Source organism: Rhinoderma darwinii, chromosome 6, assembly GCF_050947455.1.
Source record: "Rhinoderma darwinii isolate aRhiDar2 chromosome 6, aRhiDar2.hap1, whole genome shotgun sequence".
Taxonomy (NCBI): Eukaryota; Metazoa; Chordata; class Amphibia; order Anura; family Rhinodermatidae; genus Rhinoderma; species Rhinoderma darwinii.
Window position 1 is genome coordinate 111,066,211 of NC_134692.1, and position 21,213 is coordinate 111,087,423.

Genomic DNA, 21,213 nt, shown 5'->3' on the forward strand with positions numbered 1-21,213 from the left:
ACAACGCGATGGGCTGGTGACAATGGTTGTCATAGCAGCATGGGGTACGAATGATGGCGCCCAGGTCTGCCATCTTTGTACTCCTTTTGGCTTCACAGGAGACTGTCAGAATTACGATATACTGCAATACATTAGTATTGCAGTATATCATGCAAGCGATCCAATGATCGCTGTTTCAAGTCCCCTGGGGGACTAATTAAAAAAAAGTTAAAAAACTGTTAAATAAAGTTTTGTTTGTTCCAAAAAAAAAAAATTATTAAAAGTTAAAAAAAAAAACCTTTTCCCATTTTCCCCCTAGAGCAATGTTAAAAAAAAATTAAAACGTTAACATAACTGGTATCACCACGTCCGTAAAAGTACGAACTATCACAATATAGCATTGTTTAACCCGCTTGGTGAACGCCGTAAAAAAAATTATATATAAAACATGCAAACTGCTGCTTTTTGGTCACCTTAACTCTAAAAAAAAAATAGAATAAAAAGTGATCAAAAAGTGGCATGTACCCCAAAATGGTATCAGTGAAAACTACAGATCGCCCCACAAAATGTAAGCCCTCACACCACTAAATTGATGGAAAAATAAAAAAGTTATGCCTCTAAAAATATGGCGACACAATTTTTTTTTCTTTTTCGCAAATAGTTTTATTTTTTTAAAAGTGGTAAAACATAAAACAAAACATATAAATTCGGTATGGCCGTAATAGTATCAACCTGTAGAATAAGGCAAATATGTAGTTTTTACCGCCTGATGGACTTCGTAAAAACAAAATCTCCCAAAATATGGCACCCCACAAATATTTTTTTTTCAGCCTCCCAGTAAACTATGTGGTACAATAAATGCTGCTATGAAAAACTACAACTTGTCCCGCAAGAAACAAGCCCTCATATGGCTATGTCAACAAAAAAATAAAAAAAGTTATGGCTTTTGGAATGAGGGGAGGAAAAATCTTAAAATGAAAAAACTAAAATTGGCCGTGTCCTTAAGGGTTAAGGTCAGAAGATTCCTACATGTTTGAGAAAGCTCTAGGGACTCCCCAGAATGAGTTATTGTGTAAGTTGTAGTTAGACTAAAACTTTCTCGCCAGCTGACTGCTGAAATAACCATGTGAGAATCCAAAGCTGCAAGAAGAGGCCTTCAGTATCCCTACTCTGTCACCACATTATAAGTGGCCTATATTGTACATGATGTGATCGGCGCTGTAATGTAGATTACAGCAGTGTTTTGTTATTTAGAAAAACGATACTTTTTGACCAAGTGGGCGTTGTGGAGAGAAGTGACAGAATCCTGACCACTTCTCTGCACTTCTCTGTGATTTACAGCATAGCAGGTGTAGTCTCGAGAGATTACGCTGTAAGCGGTCATTTACAGCGAGATCTCGCTGTGCTGTGCTGTAGTCTCACGCAGACGCTACAGAAGTTGTCAGGATTCTGAATACACATGACGTCCTGACTGGAGTTAATGTATATTTATTGTCAGGACACTGCAGTAACGTTATAGTGTGTTTATGTGGCTGCACATAGCGATATAGCTATATCGCTATCTGCAGTGTAAATGAATGGGGAGAAGTGTATGACGCTGATTGGTCACTGATTGGTCAGCGTCATACACTCCTCTGTACAACGCCCACTTGGTCAAAAAGTAAAACACACCCAGTTGGTCATTAAGAAACTCATTAGCATGAAGCTAATATAGGTCATAACTCCGTCAAAAATGATTGTTTTTCTAAATGAAAAACACTGCTGTAATCTACATTACAGCGCCGATTACATCATGTAGAATATAGGCCACTTATAATGTGGTGACAGAGCCTCTTTAAAGGAGTTATCCCATGAATATAATTTTTTTTAACAAAAGTCCTGAAATGCTGTTGACAGCTATTGTAAAAATAATTTGAGGTATTTCTAGCATAACAAGAAAAATATTTATTTTCCTAATTTTTTGATTCCATGTGTCCCTCTGGTGCTGCTGATATTCTTTGCTGCTGAGGGCAGGACTACTTGTAGAATCAGTCTCCTGCCCTCTCTTGCAGCTGACTATATAGTCCCTTCTCATTTCCGCTGCAGAAAGACATGCAGTTACTCTGCTCCATCCCTGACAAGGACGGCAGAAAGCTATTTCTATTGGCCGCTCTTCAGTGAACAGAGGATCACTATATAGAGACCTGCCTGTGGGGAGAGTGACTAAGTATGTGTGTCCACCAGTGCTCAGCTCATTTGGTAGACGTGTACTTTGCTATACACTTTGAACACTAGGTGGTGTCATACTATGTAAGTAAATGTCATGACTCTTAGGGTATGTGCACACGCTAGCTACCTTTTACGTCTGAAAAGACAGACTGTTTTCAGGAGAAAACAGCTGCCTCTTTCAGACGTAAAAGCTACTCCTCGCATTATGCGAGGCGTCTGTGACGCTCGTAAATCTTGAGCTGCTTTTCATTGACTTCAATCAAGAACGGCTCAAATTACGTTGCAAAGAAGTGTCCTGCACTTCTTTGCCGAGGCAGTCATTTTACGCATCGTCGTTTGACAGCTGTCAAACGACGACGCGTAAATGACAGGTCGTCTGCACAGTACGTCGGCAAACCCATTCAAATGAATGGGCAGATGTTTGCCGACGTATTGTAGCCCTATTTTCAGACGTAAAACGAGGCATAATACGCCTCGTTTACGCCTGAAAATAGGTTGTGTGAACCCAGCCTTATTAACCGAATGTACTGTAAATGACAAACATTGTTATTTTTTAAAATCTATATAATAAAAATAATATTTAATGGTGGAACAACCTTTTTAAGCATTAGCAAATTAAAATGAACTAGACTAGAACACTTTCAGTCTGGACAGTAGTGTGGCCTTCATAGTTAGTAAAGATATGAGTAATCATTTACAATTCTGTGAATGATCAATTGATGTCAATATAATGTTGGACAACCTTTAAAGTGAATCTGACAGTGCTATAAAAGGGGGGGGGCTGCAATGTAACGATACCTGTTGTGTTGCTCATTCAAGCTGCATCGATGAGAAATTTACATTTAATGCCCCCAGCGCCGCAAGTGCTCCGAGCTCTCCTCACTGAACGCTGCCAGACTTTTCCCTCTACTCTAAGTGACAGCTCTAGCGTCCAATCCGGAGACCACTAGAGCCATCACGCTGGAAGCAGCTCAGAACTACTGACAGATTCGCTTTAATGGTTCTCCAACATTATAGCGACATCAATAGCAGTGGCTTATTATGAAAAGACATTCACTGGCAATTATGCTTGAAAAAGTTGGAAGGGAAAAGAAAGAGGATGACATGGATATATATACAGAAATCTGAAACATGTTAGTGAGAAGCCTAAAGACCCAAACAGAAGACATGCCATCCTGGAGTTATACGGTCACCAGAACGCAAAATCAATGTGATGACACTTGTCAATAATTTGTATACTTATAGTAACCTGAGGCACCACTGTATATTTGTAACTTACAATGCACCTTTTTTGGGCCATCACAACTATAAACCACATACAATGCCGATCTGTGGTGTATGCAATTGGTTGAAAGATCCAACACATCTGCATGCGCATTTCACTAGTATAATGCTTGTGATGGGCTGCAGTAAATAACTAATCAGCGTATTACATTGTACTGATCGGCTGTCTGGCAGCACCTCTATGAGATACAGTACTACATGGACTACACTGCTCCCTACCTGTACTACATGTACTATACTGCTCTCTACCTGTATTACATGTACTATACTGCTCTCTAGCTGTACTACATGTACTATACTGCTCTCCATCTGTACTACATCTACTATACTGCTCTCTGCCTGTACTACATCTACTATACTGCTCCCTACCTGTACTGTAATGTTCTCTACCTGTACTAGATGTACTATACTGCTCTCTACCTGTATTACATGTATTATACTGCTCTCTAGCTGTACTACATGTACTATACTGCTCTCCATCTGTACTACATGTACTATACTGCTCTCTACCTGTATTACATGTACTATACTGCTCTCTACCTGTATTACATGTACTATACTGCTCTCTACCTGTATTACATGTACTATACTGCTCTCCATCTGTACTACATGTACTATACTTCTCTCTGCCTGTACTACATGTACTATACTGCTCTCTGCCTGTACTACATGTACTATACTGCTCTCCATCTGTACTACATGTACTATACTGCTCTCTGCCTGTACTACATGTACTATACTGCTCTCTACCTGTATTACATGTACTATACTGCTCTCCATCTGTACTACATGTACTATACTGCTCTCTGCCTGTACTACATGTACTATACTGCTCTCTGCCTGTACTACATGTACTATACTGCTCTCTGCCTGTACAACATGTACTATACTGCTCTCTACCTGTATTACATGTACTATACTGCTCTCCATCTGTACTACATGTACTATACTGATCTCTGCCTGTACTACATGTACTATACTGCTCTCTGCCTGTACTACATGTACTATACTGCTCTCCATCTGTACTACATGTACTATACTGCTCTCTGCCTGTACTACATGTACTATACTGCTCTCTACCTGTATTACATGTACTATACTGCTCTCCATCTGTACTACATGTACTATACTGCTCTCTGCCTGTACTACATCTACTATACTGCTCCCTACCTGTACTGTAATGTTCTCTACCTGTACTAGATGTACTATACTGCTCTCTACCTGTACTACATGAACTGTACTGCTCCTAGGGATGTCACGATACCAGAATTTGGACTTCGATACCGATACTCCGTGTAGTATTGCGATTTCGATACCAAAACGATACTTTGCCAACAGTAATAAAAATAAATTCTTCCATTTTCTGATGTGAGGCGCAAGGTTTTATTGAATTTTGAATGTGCCTCACATTAATAGTAATTAACCCCATCATGTTTCTCATTCATAATGGGTTAATGTGTAAGGTACATGATGGGGTTAATTACTATTAATGTGAGGCACGTGGAGGTTAAATTCATCATACCTCATGCCTCACAATAATAAGTGAAATCATAAATTACGCAAAACATTGTTGTGAAGGTTATTACGGCCGCGCCAATACCGAATATGTGTATATTTTATGTATAGAGACTGTATTTTTTAAAATTTAATATTACTCTGTTTTTACTTTATTTTTAAACTTTAATGTACTGGCATATATCTATATGCCAGTACATTAGCCTGTGTACTGATAGTACACAGGCAGTTGTTAGGACATACCTCAGTATGCTCTAACAACAGGAAATATGGTAAGACAGCCCTGGGTACCTTCAATGGACCCTGGGCTGTCTGCCCATATATGGTATGTCCCACAATCGCGTCACAGGAATTCCCACTTCTCATTCTCCCCTGAATGCTGCAGTCAGCTTTGATCGCAGCATTCACGGGAATAACGGCGGAGATGAGAGGTTTCTCTCATCTCCGCCAGCGGGGCTGCGGCTGTGTAATACAGTAATTGCCCCGCTCCTGACAGGGAGTGCGCGCACGGTCAGCATGAGGTGATGCGGCCGGCGCTGCACTAATGAGCGGCGGCGCAGGCACTGAGGACAGAACATGGGGGTGTTTTGCACAGCGTCCGCCATGTTCTGTCTTCAGTGCCTGCAATCATTAGTACAGCGCCGGCTGCATCGCATCATCCTGGCGGCGCGCACTTGTGGTCAGGACTCCGGAGCGGGGCAATGGCTGTATTACACAGCCGTAGCCCCTCTCTCATACATTCATGTGTTACTGTACTGAGCTGTGCGACGGCACAGCTTAGTATCGAAATGAAATATATATGAAATATATTTCATATATATATATGAAATATAGGAAGCCATGACTAAGGACGCAGATCGCGTCTGAAACGCTTAGGCACCAGCCTATTCCCTTCAACTAGCCACTGTATCCTGAAGGAACACCGTTTATCTATTTTTTAATTCACCCTTTTTGTTTTTTGCCAAATAAATCTTGGAAGAAGTTTCCGATTTTAAATCAAACCACCTGGTCTCAGCGCTGGATCCATTCCTTTCTCCTTCTCGTTCATTCACTGCGTGTGCCGACACGAGGACCCGAGCGCTACTGACAGTGTGACCGTTATGTTCAGGTGAGCTGGAGGATTCCTCCTATTCTCTGTATTATATGTACTATTATGTTTCTACCTGTACTACATGTACTATACTGCTCTCTATCTGTACTACATGTACTATACTACTCTCTACCAGTACTACATGTAATGTACTGCTTTCTACCTGTACTACATGTACTTCACTGCTCTCTACCTGTACTACATGTACTGTACTTCTCCCTAACTGTACTACATGTCCTGCACTGCTCTCTACCTGTATTATATGTACTATACTGCTTGCTACCGGTACTACATGTCATGTACTGTACTGCTCTCTACCTGTACTACATGTTCTATACTGATCTCTACCTGTACTACATGTATTATATTGCGCTCTACTTGTACTACATGTACTATACTGCTCTCTACCTGTACTACATGTACTATACTGCACTGTACCTGTATTACATGTACTGTACTGTTGTCTACCTGTACTGCATGTACTGTACTGCTCTCTTCCTGTACTACATGTACTGTACTGCTCTCTACCTGTACTACATGCACTATACTGCTTTCTACCTGTACTACATGTACTGTACTGCTGTCTACCTGTACTGTACTGCTCTCTACCTGTACTACATGTAGTACAGTTAGGGAGCAGTACAGTACACTACATCTAGTACAGTACACTACATGTCCTATACTGCTCCCTACCTGTATTATATCTACTATACTGCTCACTACCGGTACTACATCTATGGTACTCCTCCATACCTGTACTAAATATAATGCACTTCACTCTACCTGTTTTTTATGTACTGTAATGCTGTCAACCTGTACTACATGTACTGTACTCTACCTGTACTACATGTACTATACTACAATTGACTTGTACTACATGTACCGCACTACTTTCTACCTGTACTACATGTACTGTACTGCTCTCTACCTGTACTACATGTACTGTACTGCCCTCTACCTGTACTACATGTACTGTACTGCTCCCTAACTGTACTAGATGTACTGTACTGCTCTCTACCTTTACCACATGTACTGTGCTGACCTCTACCTGTTCTACATGTACTGTACTGCTCTCTACCTGTACTACATGTAGTATACTGCTCTCTACCTGCACTACATGTATTGTACTACTACTATCTACCTAAACTACATGCACTGTTCTGCTCTCTACATGTACTACTTGTATTATATTTTTCAATACATGTACTGTATAGTGCCCAACCTGTACTGTACTCCTTTCTACATGTACTGCATTGCTCTCCACCTGTACTGCATTTGCTGTACTACTATCTACCTGTACTGCATGTACTGTACTGTTCTCTACCTGTACTACCAGTACAGTACTCCTCTATACCTGTACTAAATGTACTATACTATTCCCTACCTGTACTACATCTACTATATTGCTCTCTACATGTATTGTACTGCTTTCTACCTGTTCTGTATGTACTGTACCAGGGGCGTAGCTAGAGGCTCATGGGCCCCGATGCAAAAATTCTTACTGGGCCCCCCCCCGCAAACTTCTCATGGCCGACGGTCCGCAGCTTTCAGCTGCATCGCTGGGTCTCCTAAGTGACCCAACAATGCAGCAATAGCAGCCGGGGCGTCACTAAGGCTGGGTTCACACACACTATTTACGGACGTAATTCGGGCGTTTTAGCATTGAATTACGTCCGAAAATGCGGCTCAAAAGCGTCGGCAAACATCTGCCCATTCATTTGAATGGGTCTTACGATGTTCTGTGCCGACGGTCATTTTTATTTACGCGCCGCTGTCAAAAGGCGGCGCGTAAAAAAGACGCCCGCGTCAAAGAAGTGCCTGTCACTTCTTCAGACGTAAATGGAGCCGTTTTCCATGGACTCCATGGAAAACCAGCTTCAATTACTTCCGTAATGGACGCAGCAAAAGACGCCTGCACATGCCATTACGGCTGAAATTACGGTGCTGTTTTCTCCTGAAAACAGCACAGTAATTTCAGCCGTAACAGACGCTGCCGTGTGAACATACCCTCAGGGCTTAAAATGTCAGGGGAAATAGCCCCACTACATGTGTCCGCCCCAAAAAAAAGTGTGTATATGAGACAGCACAGAATATCTATAGCACTACGGCCCTATAAACTATGGATAGGATTAGATACAGTGGCTCAGAAGGCAGTATCACACATGATAGGATTAGATATAGGGCCCAGCAGACAGTATCATACATGATTGGATTAGATACACAGCTCAGCAGACTGTATCACACATGATTGGATTAGATACAGGGCCCAGCTCGCTGACATTGCGGCTCCAGCGCTGGACCCAGGATAGGTAAGAATAATAATTTTGCTTCTTTATGTGTTACTGATTATTTTTGTGTGTTTGTGTTTTTTTTACAGGTTCGGTTGTTGGACTTCGGATACGAGGACTTCAATGACGGCGTTTTTTTTATTCTCAATAAAATGGTTAATGAGGGTTGTGTTTTTTTATTTCAATAAAATATTTTTTCTATGTGCTTGTATCTTTTTAAACTTTATTATCACCGCCTTAGTAATGGCCGCTGGCTGATTGACAACCTCCATTACTAAGGCGAGGCTTAATGTTAGCCGGTGCAGAGGCTACACTAACCCCCATTATTACCCCGGTACCCACCGCCACCAGGGGTACTGGGAAGAGCCGGGTACAAACCAGTACCCGACCATCTGTAGTGACGGGCAGGCACCGGGGTGGCCGCAGGCTGGTAGTATTAGGCTGGGGAAGGCCAAAAACAGTGGCCCTTCCCACCCTTGTAATGCTGCCTGCTGCTGCTGTGTTGTATCTGGCTGGTTATGAAAATTGGGGGGGACCCGACATCGTTCTTTCCAATTATTTTTTTTTAATTTATTTTTTAAATGACGTGGGGTCCCCCCCATTTTCATAACCAGCCAGATACAATAAAGCAGCAGCAGGCAGCATTACCAGGATGGGAAGGGCCACTGTTTTTGGCCTTTCCCCTCCTGATAATACCAGCCTGCGGCCGCCCCAGTGGCCAACCATCACTACAGATGGTCGAGTACTGTATCGTACCCGGCTCTTCCCAGCACCCCTGGTGGCGGTGGGTACCGGGGTAATAAAGGGGGTTAGTGTTCGCCTCTGCACCGGCTAACACTAAGCCCCGCCTTAGCAATGGATGCTGTCAATCAGCCGGCGGCCATTACTAAGGCGGTAGTAATATAGTTTAAAAAAAAAACACAAAGACATAGAAAAAATATTTTATTGAAATAAAAAAAAAAACCGACACAACCCTCATTAACCATTTTATTAATAAAAAAAAAGCTGTCATCGAAGTAGTCCTGGAATCCGCCGTAGTCCAACGACCGAACCTGTAAAAAAACACACAAAAAATGATTAGTAACACATGTGTTAGGGTATGTGCACACACACTAATTACGTCCGTAATTGACGGACGTATTTCGGCCGCAAGTACCGGACCGAACACAGTGCAGGGAGCCGGGCTCCTAGCATCATAGTTATGTACAACGCTAGGAGTCCCTGCCTCTCCGTGGAACTACTGTCCCGTACTGAAAACATGTTTACAGTATGGGACAGTTGTCCCGCAGCGAGGCAGGGACTCCTAGTGTCGTACATCACTATGATGCTGGGAGCCCGGCTCCCTGCACTGTGTTCGGTCCGGTACTTGCGGCCGAAATACGTCCGTCAATTACGGACGTAATTAGTGTCTGTGCACATACCCTAAGGCTTAGATACAGGGCCCATGTGTGATACTGTCTGTGGGACCCTGTATCTAAGCCTACCACAAGGTAGGCTTAGATACAGGGTCCAGACGACAGTAATCTTATACAGTATAAGATTACTGTGTGCTGGGGCCCTGTATCTAAACCTACAGTGTGGTAGGCTTAGATACAGGGCCCAGCAGACAGGATCACACATGGGCCATGTATCTAAGCCTACCATGTGATTGGCTTAGATACAGGGCCCAGCAGACAGGATCACACAATCTGTGATCCTGTCTCATGGGCCCCCTAAGCCTGCTACATCGTAGGCTTAGGGGTTGTGCAGTCCCTAAACATTGATGGCCTATCTACAGGATAGGCCATCAATAGCTGATGTGTCTCTCGGGACCCGCAAATCAGCTGTTTTGAAGGGGCCGCAGCACTCGTACGAGAGCTGCTTCCCCTTCATTTCACTACTCGCTCACACTGTGAATCGCCGACACCGATTCACAGTGTGACCGGAATGAAGTGACAGGAATGAAGGGGAGCAGCTCTCGTACGAGTGCTGCGGCCCCTTCAAAACAGCTGATTGGCGGGTCCCGGGAGTCAGACCCCGCCAGTCAGGGCTAACCTTACCTTTCTCTTCGGCCGCGGCGGGAGTTCTGTCGTCTCGATGCTGTGTGCGGCTCATAGCGCTGTGATGTCATGCGCTGCGCACAGCGCTTGACGTCAGGACCTCCGCTGCGATCCGGAACCAGGAAGGTAAGTAAAGTATGTTACTATAGTAACAGGGGCCCGCGGCCCGAGTTACTATAGTAACTTTTTATTGATGTGGTGCGGGGGGCCGTGGGCCCCCCTGGCTTCGGGGCCCGGTCGCAATTGCGACCGCTGCGACCCCTATAGCTACGCCAGTGTACTGTACTGCTTTCTACCTGTTCTGTATGTACTGTACTGGTATCTACCTGTCAGTGCTCCACGTAATGTATTGTTCTCCATCTGTGTTACATGTACTGTACTGCTCTCTACCTGTACTACATGTACTGCCCTCTTCCCATTTTACATATACTGCACTGCTTCTTACCTGTACTGCATATACTGTTCTGCTGTCTACCTGTACTACATGTGTGCTACATGTACTATACTGCTTTATCACTATATTACAAATACTGTACTGTTCCTTATCTGCTACCAGTGTCAGGATGAGATGCTCCTTTGCACACCAGGTGAGGATGGCTCAGTTTTATTTGTACTGAACACGGTGTGTACTGTACAGGCAGCTAAAATTGCTCATGTCCTCAAAATAAAAGTTATTCCCGAGCTTATAGAAGTTTATTTTTTTACTTTTATATATAAGGACTTATCTGTTATAGCTACAGTCGTGTACAAAATTGTTGGTACCCTTCCGTTAAAGAAATAAAAACACACAATGGTCAATGAAATAACTTTAAACTGACAAAAGTAATAATACATTTTAATTTACTGAAAATCAACTAATGTACATCAGACATTGCTTTTGAATTGTGGTTCAACAGAAAAATAAAAGAAAAACAAAAGAAACTGGCCTGGACAAAAATGATGGTACCCCTAACTTAATATTTAGTGGTCAATGTTTTGAGGCAATCACAGCAAACAAAAGATTTCTGGAGTGAAATGTGCTGCCCAGTGTCAGAAAGCTTGGTCTCAGTCGCAGGTCATGGATCCTCCAACAGGATAATGACCCAAAACAGCCATTCTTGGATTTTTTTAGCTGTGTAGGAGCAAAGCATAGGACTATTGTGAAGTGGCTTCTATGAGCCCTGATCTAAATCCTATTGAACATCTGTGGAAGGAGCTGAAACCTGCAGTCTGGAGAAGGCACCTTCAAACCTGAGACACCTGGAGCAGTGTCTTCACGAGGAGTGGCCACAATACCTGTGGACAGGTGCAGAAGTCTCATTGAGAGTTACATAAATCATTGTTTGCAGTGATTGCCTCAAAATGTTGTGCACCAAAATATTAAGTTAAGGCCTTATTTACACGAGCATTGCGCACCTTGGATGTGGAAAAACGGCGCTGTGGGATGCGATGTCTCGCATCCCCCATAGATGGGAGTCTATGGAGGGATGCGTGAAGCATGAAAAAATAGGACATGTCCTATTTTCTCATGGACCCTTCACACGGTCCGTTGAAACAACGGCTGTGTGAATGGCCACATTGAATTACAAAGGTCCGTGGTACGGCCGATGTTTCAACGGCAGTCACACGGACGTTTAACACGCTTGTGTAAATAAGGCCTTAGGGTGCCATCATTTTTGCCCCGGCCAGTTTCATTTGTTTTGTTTTTTTTCTGTTGAACCACAATTCAAAAGAAATATCTGATTTACATTAGTTGATTTTCAGTAAATTCTAATTTATTATTACTTTTGTCAGTTTCAAGTTATTTCAGTGACCATTGTGGGTTCCTCTTTCTTTAAAGGAAGGTTACCAACAATTTTGTCCATGACTGTATGAGCTAATTTTTCTTTTATCTTTTTTTGTTCTTATTTAGGCTTCATATTTTGGGACCAAAACCAATTACTAGAGTTCTATACAATTATGGTCTCATGTTACAATATCTTCAAATTACAATGGTCTTACCGGAATTACTTTATATTGTAACTTAAGGGACCACTATTTTCAGTATCATCAATGACAAAATAGAAATAACAATCATTTATTTCTTATTTCAAGATAAACTACCCATGACCTAAAATGTCATTGTAGACATGATGCAATAAAAAAAATCTTCTAACAATTTTTCAAGATCTAACAACGGCAAACATAAAATGAAAAATGAAAGCATTCTTTTGAACTTATTAACTATGAAATTAGTCGTTCAACCACAAAAAAAAGGTTCCGATCTAATGCACATGTCCTACAGGACTTCCTCTTCTGAGTATATGGTGATCAAGTTACAAGAATGCACCTTTTTACACTAGTAATTCATAGAAGCGTGGAGGGAGTGACTCAATGATCAGTTCCTAGAATTCTTATCTTTTAACCCTAATTCTTTGACCAAATCCAAATATCTGCACTAAGTACACCTATACAAGGTTGCTGGTGCAAATAATAATAATAATAATAATAATAATAATAATAATAATAATAATATTAATAATAATAGTAATTTACTAAATACACAGAATAGTTACAAAATCAAGAAAACATTTTAAAAAGTTGTATATTTCTATAATTGTATCATGCAAAGACAGTCAAAATCACAAAATGTGGGCACAAAGTTTTTTCTATGTAGCTGGCATATAAGAAGAGAAGAAGTTGATAAATTCATGTATTCCTAAACAAGTTAAACATAATTAAAGGGTAACTAACTTTTTAAAAAACTTTTGACATGTCATAGTAACATGTCAAAAGCTTTAAACGGTCGGGGCCAAGCACCGATCGATAAAACGAAGCGGCAGATGTGCTTAGGTGAGCGCTGTACTGTTTGGTTTCTGACTGGCTTTTCTCAGAAAGCAGAGGAAATGGTGTACAGGCTCAATAGAGAGCCTATGAGTCCGTACACCGTTTGCTCAGCTTTCCTCGAAAAGAAACTAAGCAGGACAGCGCTCAGCAGAGTTCTTCTGCTGCTTCTTTTTAGCTATCGTGCGGTTCTTAGTGCTCGGACCCACATTGATCAAAACTTCTGACATGCCACTATGATATGTCAAAAGTTTTTATAAGTTTAGTTACTCTTTAACTAAAAGGGGTTTTCCCAGAATCTAAAATTATCACCAATTGTCTAATCGCTGAGGGCCCCACCAATTGCGAGAACGGGGGTCCCGAAACCACCATTCCTTTTCACTGCACCCCCGCAGTAAAATGGAGATTGAATGGAGTGGTGGTGAAACAAGTGATTTTTACTATCAAGCTACAGCTGCAGTCTAAAACTGTACATGTAGTTGTATGCAATCTTATGTACTACACCTGTCACTTAATAGTTAAAATCAGTTGCACTACAAAAAGTCACTGTGTAGACCAGGCCTTACTGTTTCCACTGTATTAACACCTTAACGACCTGCGTATAGCCTTTTTACGTCTGCCGTTTGGGGTAGTTCTTTTGATGTGCCGCCTTTTCACGGCGGCACTTCATAAGAACTTTTCCTGCATCGTGCGGGGTGCTACTAAAGCCTGGGTTATTGCTAACAGCCTCGGGCTTCAGGGCAACGATTGGAGACCACTAGCAGTGATCTCCAATCATATTAAACCCCTAAGATGCGGCGCTCAATAGCGAGCGGCGCATCTGAGTGGTTTTAGAGGGAGGGAGCTCCCTCTCTCACCCCACTGGCACCCCGTGTGCATCGCGTGGTGCCGATGGTTTTTATGGCAGCCTGGGGGCCTAACAAATGCCCCCAGGTTTGCCTATAGTGATTGCCTGTTAAGCCATGACAGGCATGGCCTAACAGATGCCTGTATGTTTTACACGGACAGGCAATAATACACTGCAATACAGAAGTATCGCAGTGTATTATAATAGCGATCAAACTATCGCACAGTAAAGTCCCATAGTTGGACTAAAAAAAAAGTTAAATAAAGTTTGAAACAAATAAATAAAAGTCCCAAGTAAAAAAAACTTTTCCCCCTTACAAAATACTTTATTATAACAAAAAGTAAAAAGTTACTCAATATTTGATATCGCTGCGTCCATAACTAACCCAACTATAAAAAGATTGCATTATTTAACCTGTATGGTGAACGCCGTAAAAAATAAAATAAAATGCCAGAATTGCTGTTTTCAGTTCATGCTAGCTTAAATAAAGTGATAAAAAGTGATCAAAAAGTCGCATGTACTCCAAAATGGTACCAATAAAAACTTCAAGTCGTCCCGCAAAAAAAAGCTGTCATACAGCTGCATCGGTCGAAAAATAAAAAAAAGTTATTGCTCTTAAAATGTGGCGACACAAAAACAAATACATTTTAAAAAAAAGTGTTTTTACTATGTAAAAGTAGTAAAACATAAAAACCTATATAAATTTGGTATCGCCGCAATTGAAAGAACCCGCTGAATAAAGTTATTATGTTATTGATACCACACTGTAAACGGCGTAAAATTAATATGCAAAAAAGAATGATGAAATTTCTGTTTTTTTCCAGTAGCCCACTAAAAAAGTTAATCAATAAATTTTATGTACCCCAAAATGGTGCTATTAAAAAATACAGCTTGTCCTGAATAAAAAAAAGTCCTAGCTGTTTGAATGCGACAATGGAAAAACGTAAAAGAAAATTGCTCGGTCATTAAGGTTTAAAATACCTTTGGTATTAAGGGTTTAAAAAAGCTCAGCTAAGTTGTTAGTCAACATGCTTGCTAGACAGATATCGGTTTCCAGTGATGACAAGCATAATTGTGAATTCAGCTCTGGATTATAATACAGTCTGTAACTCAGGATCAGTACAAGATAAGTAATGTAATGTATTTACAAAGTTAGGCCTCATGCACACGACCGTAAAAACACCCGTTATTGCGGGTCGTAATTACGACCCGCAATAACGGGCCCATAGACTTCTGTTAGTCACAGGTACCTTCCCGTTTTCTCACGGGAAGGTGCCCGTGCCGTTAAAAAAATAGAACATGTTCTATTTTTTCATTTTACGGGCCGTGCTGCTATGCTTTATCATGGGAGCACGGCTCGCAAAAGCGGCCGGCTGCCCGTGGCCGGCCGTGCCCGGCCGTGCTCGTAATTACGAGTCTTAATTACGAGCACGTTCGTGTGCATGAGGCCTTAGTCAACCTTTTATGTAGATAATATCTATATATAAACTGTTAAAATGATGTTCAGAAGTAAACATACCCTTTGAGTGAAAAAGACTACATAAGAACACTTGACTTGGACTTTGGTATCATACAGTGCTTGTAGTAAGCCCTAAGTGCAAGAAGCTGAATGCACAAATTGTAGTAAAGTTTTATGTAATCATATGTTACTCACAGCTTTCTGGATTCCGCCAATGTATACTTCAAACTTTTTATTCATTTCTGAAAGTTTAATTTTTAAATTTGATGTAAGGCTACCCAATATATTCTAAGATAAAAGAAAAATGGTATTAATCCATCAGTATCATTTACATACAATGGGGTAATTTCTGAAGATATTTCAAGAAGTGTTAAATGACAATAAAATCTTGTCACTTAGTACAGACACCTCCATGTCCTTTGCAGCAGCCATGTTTCTTATAGTTAGCTGATGATATAGTTAATATGTATGACTTTTTGTGTCATACATACACTACCAGTGAAAAGTTTTAGAACGCCTCAATTTTTCCAGTTATTTTTTACAGTAACACAGTTTTAGTACAGCAAATAACGTGAAATGGTTCAAAGGTTCAAAAATAAGTTAAAAACAGAAGAATAATATGAATTTTTAACCTCAAAAGCAACAATAGTCTGAATTTCTGATTTTAACCAAAGGACTTTTTTCAGGGAAGACATCAAGGACAGCTCAGGAAACTTTTGGAAATTAATTTCAAACCCTCTGATTCTATATAACCAGTGTGAGAGTATGTTCACACGCACTAATTACGGACGTAATTCAGCCGATTTTGCCCCGAATTACGTCCGAAAATAGCGCCTCAATAGCGTTGACAAACATCTGCCCATTGAAAGCAATGGACAGACGTTTGTCTGTTCACACGAGGCGTATATTTACGCGCCGCTGTCAAATGACCTGTCACTTCTTTGGCCGTAATTGGAGCCGTTACTCATTGACTCCAATGAATAGCAGCGCCAATTACGTCCGTAATGGATGCGGCATTCAAGCGCCTGCACATGCCGTTACGGCTGAAATTACGGGGATGTTTTCAGGCTGAAACATTGCCGTAATTTCAGCCGTTACGGACGCCCTCGTGTGAACATACCCTTAGGATTTGGACAGTTTTGCATTTCAGGACTGAGCACATTGCTATCAAAATGGCAAGAAAAAGGCACTTATCAAAAGAAGACAGACAGACAATTATAACCCTTAGGGTATGTTCACAGGCTTATTTTCAGCCCTTTTTTGGGCCGCAAACACCACGAAAAATGACTAAAATACGGAGGCTGAACGCCTCCAAACATCTGCCCACGTTTCGTTCCCACAGGGTGCTTTTTCTACACAGTCATTTGCCCCGTAAAAAAGAATTCATGTCACTTCTTGAGCTGTTTTTGGAGCCATTTTTCATTATCTCAATAGAAAAATAGCCCAAAAAACTTCCGTAAAAAACGTATCCAAAAACGCTTGATGCTTTAAAAACAGCTGAAAATCAGAGGCTGTTTTCCCTTGAAAACCGCTCCGTAATTTACAGCCGTTTTTACTTTGCCGTGTGAACATACCCTCCTACAGAGAAACTGCCAAGGTGGCAGTTAGTACAGTTTCCTATACCATCAAAAGGCCCTTGGAAACTGGTGGAAATTCAGACAGGAAGAGGTCTGGCAGATCAAAGGCCACTACAAAATCAGATGACAAGTTTTTGAGGGTCAATAGTTTGCATGATCGGTATCTCACAGCACATCATTTTCAAGCCAGCTTAGGCTGCATTCACATCTGCGTCAGGGCTCCGTTACGACGTTCTGACAAAATTTTCAGTCTGAACGGAGCCCTGATTGACACAAACGGAAACCAGAGGTTACGACTACGCTATTGATTCCGTCAGAACCCCTGCACAACGGAGACAAGCGAATACCATTGGTACAGGATCCGTCACCATTAAAATCAATGGTGATGGAAACGGAAACCTCTGGTGTCCGTTTGTGTCAGTCAGGGCTCTGTTCTGACGGAAAATTTTGACGGAACGTCGGAACGGAGCCCTGACGCAGATGTGAACGCAGCCTAAAAACAGCAAAAAACAAACAAGTTTCCATTTCATCTGTGAAGAGAAGTGTTATGGAAATGCAATTTGAGTGTTTTTCCAAAGGCTGCTGGAGAGTGCTGGGAGAGAGCGTGCACATAAAACAGCAACCTCGAATCCGTCACGACTCTGATTGACAGTATCTAAGGTGACCCTAAGGTGTTTGCCAGAGCCGACCGCAAGGTGGGATGGTCTTGCTGCTTACGACCCAGGTTGTCTTAGCAGAGTTCAGCATTGGATAGGAGGTACAATGCAGACTAACCTGAGCAGGAAACCAGACAGCCAGCGGATATCAGGAAAAACAAAAGGTCAAAACCGGCCGGGAAAGCATAATCCAAATCAGAAAACAAGGAGTTAATGAGAGACAACCCGAGATCAGTTTCCAAAAAGTCTAGAAGTAAGAAGTGCAGGGAGTGTCAAAAGTAAGGCTGGGCGATTGTGACCTAAATCAAAATCATGATTAATTCAACATGTAAGCTTGATTACGATGAATGAACAATTATTTGGGCCACACTTCCTTTTGCATACCACGCCCCCTATTTGCATGCTACTCCATTGAATTAATATTTATCCCCTGAGCCTGCTGTATACTACTGTATATAATATACCGCCTGACTCTGCACCCACACAGTATATTGCCCCATAGTGCCCATTATGCCCCTACAGCTGCCATACACACAGTATAATGCCCTCCACAACTGTTCTCTACACAGTTTATTGCTCCCCATAACTGTTCTCCACACAGTATAATGCCCCCATAACTGTCCTCCGCATAGAAATAATGCCCCCATAACGGTCCTTCACAAAGTATAATGCCCCCATAACTGACCTCCACACAGTATAATGCCCTCATAACTGACTTCCACGCAGTATAATTCCCGCATAGCTGCTCCTAGACAGTATAATGACCCCTTAGCTGCCCTCCACACAGTCCCCTGCTCTATCATTGAATTAAACTGTATCTGTATCCTGAATATGCAGTTTAAACCGGGGAAAAATAATTAATAAAACCGAAATTCGCAAGATGACATTGATTAATTGCGCTGAATTTCGGTTTTAATTTTTTTCGATTAATTGCCCAGCCCTAGTCAGAAGCTTGATCAAGAGAACCAGAAGACAGGAACATTTGCATGCAAAGACAGGTGGGAAAAGACCGGTATAAATACAACCTCACAGCTGATTGGCAGAAGGACAGAGAAGAGAGATAGGCTCAAGGAAAAAGAGGAACCGCCCAGAAGCTAGACAAGTTGTCATAGCAACCTTAAGGGAAAAGGTTTTTTCCTAACAGTACCCCCCCCCCCCCTTCTACGTGGGGCCTCCGGGCCCTTAAGCCTTGGCCTAGCTTTCTAAGAAACTTTAAATGAAAATTTGTAACATACCACTAGCGTATACGGAATGGGCAAAATTCCAAGTTCGTTCTTCTGGCCTATACCCCTTCCAGTGCACCAAATACTGTAGAATACCCCTGACACTTCTAGAATTCACAATCCTAAGAACCTCAAACTCCATATCTCCCTCTACCGGAACGGAGGAGGAGGTTTCTTGAGTGAATTAGATGGAGGAAAACATTTTTTTTTAGGAGAGATTTGTGAAATACATCATGAATCCTAAAGCATGGAGGGAGGAAGAGCAATACAAAATGACACAGGGTTAATAATTTCAACAATCTCATATGGACCAATAAACCTAGGGGCAATCTTACGAGAAGGCACTTTCAATCGCAGATTTTTAGTAGAAAGCCACACCTTTTGACCCACACTAAATAGAGGACTCACAGTACGTTTTTCGTTAGCATTTTTCTTTTGAATAACTTGGGAGTTCTTCAGGTTCAATTGCACCTGAGCACTTGGCTCCTGAGATCTGATTAAACAGGTCTGGGATGAGTGGAAGAGGATATTGATTCTTAACGGTAATCTTATTTAATTCACAGTAGTCGATCCAGGGTCTTAAACTGGCATCTTTTTTTTCAACAGAGAAAAAACCTGCACCCACCAGAGAAGTAGATGGACGAATATGACCCTTACGGAGACTATCTTTAATATAATCTTTCATGGCTTTTCTTTCCGGAGCAGAAAGATTATACATCCGCCCCTTGGGTAGCTTGGCATTAGGGAGAAGTATGATAGGACAGTCGTACGGCCTATGAGGAGGGAGAGATTCACAACCGATTTCAGAAAGTACATCCTCAAAATCTTGAATACACTTAGGCAACGATGGTGTGATGCAAGATACATTAGTAGTAGACAAAGATATGCAAGAATCATAACATTTAGAATTCCACTTAATCAAATCTGTTTTCACCCAATCGATAACAGGATTATGTGTCTGCAACCATGAGATAGCCAATATTATTTCAGAGGGCAAATGTTCAAAAATAAAGAAAGAGATTTGTTCAGTATGCAAAGTACCCACTTTCAATGTAACAGGCGAAGTAGAGAACTTGACTGACCCATGAGCGAGAAGGGTATGATAAATAGCAGAAACTTTGACTGGGGTACTCAACTGAACAAGAGGGATAGCAAATTTTTAGCAACCTGAGAATCTAAGAAATTTGCTAAAGAACCACAATTTACAAAAGCTTGTCCAGAAACAAACATTATCAAAACAAAGATCAACAGGCAAAAGGATTTTTTTTAGAAAATGTGGGGGAAACCTCACTGCCCAGATAGCATTCCCGGGGACCATCTAGGGTGTGTAGTTTTTCCGGAGCTGGACGTTCAGGGCTTTTGGAACAGTTCTTGAGTGTATGACCAGCGGCCCCACAATAAATACACAGCCCCTTGCGTCTTCGAAAAAGTCTCCATTCCAGAAAAGACATAGTAGAGCCCAACTGCATGGGCATCAGCAGAAGGGCTCTTAGCACAGGGAAGGGGAGCAGCCATAACAGATTTTACATTTTTCCACTCACGTAGTCGTCGATCCAGACGTACTACAAGGGTCATAGTATCCTCTAGAGCAGGGGTGGGCAAACTTTTTGACTCGCGGGCCACAATGGGTTCTAAAATTTGACAGAGGGGCCGGGCCAGGAGCATTTGGAGGGAGTGTTTGGGCCGGATATACTAAAGCATTAAATGTAGTGTGTGCAAACCTCATAGTACAGTAAGAACACTACAACCCAATTTATTAACTGTCTTTCAAATGTGAAAAATAGCCCTTATCAGTTAATAAATTTGTCTCAAGGAATATGCAAGATATGGCATTTACATACTATTTCGCAGATACTGGGAGGAGGAAATGTAAATAGATAAAAATAACATACGCACTGTGATTTATCAAGAAAAAAGTTCTGTTGACTCTGTAAATTAGCTGCCAACCTCTGAGCAGTAGCCGCCCGTTCTTGTGTTGACTGCTTGCTAGCATAGTTTGCATGCTTCGTGGCAAAGTGACGGCTGATATTGTACTCTTTGAAAACCGAAGGGCTTAATGGTGACGTGAAACGAAGTGAAAATTAAAGTGAAATAAAGAGAAATACGCGCCACATTAACCCCTTAATGACCGGGCCATTTTGCACGTTAATGACCAAGGATTATTTTTTGTTTTTTCACGGTCGCATTCCAAGAGTCGTAACTTTTTTTTTATTACGTCGACATAGCCGTATAAGGGCTTGTTTTTT

The 21,213-nt window shown here is 41.6% G+C and overlaps 1 protein-coding gene across 1 annotated transcript in view; it reads right to left on the reverse strand.

The window, feature by feature from the left end:
* Window positions 1-21,213, reverse strand: part of LOC142655659 (uncharacterized) — a 235,042-nt gene that overhangs the window by 28,717 nt on the left and 185,112 nt on the right. The window contains exon 48 of the mRNA XM_075830110.1: window positions 15,707-15,799. Within this exon, the coding sequence (XP_075686225.1) occupies window positions 15,707-15,799 (93 nt within the window). The remainder of the gene's footprint in view (window positions 1-15,706; window positions 15,800-21,213) is intronic.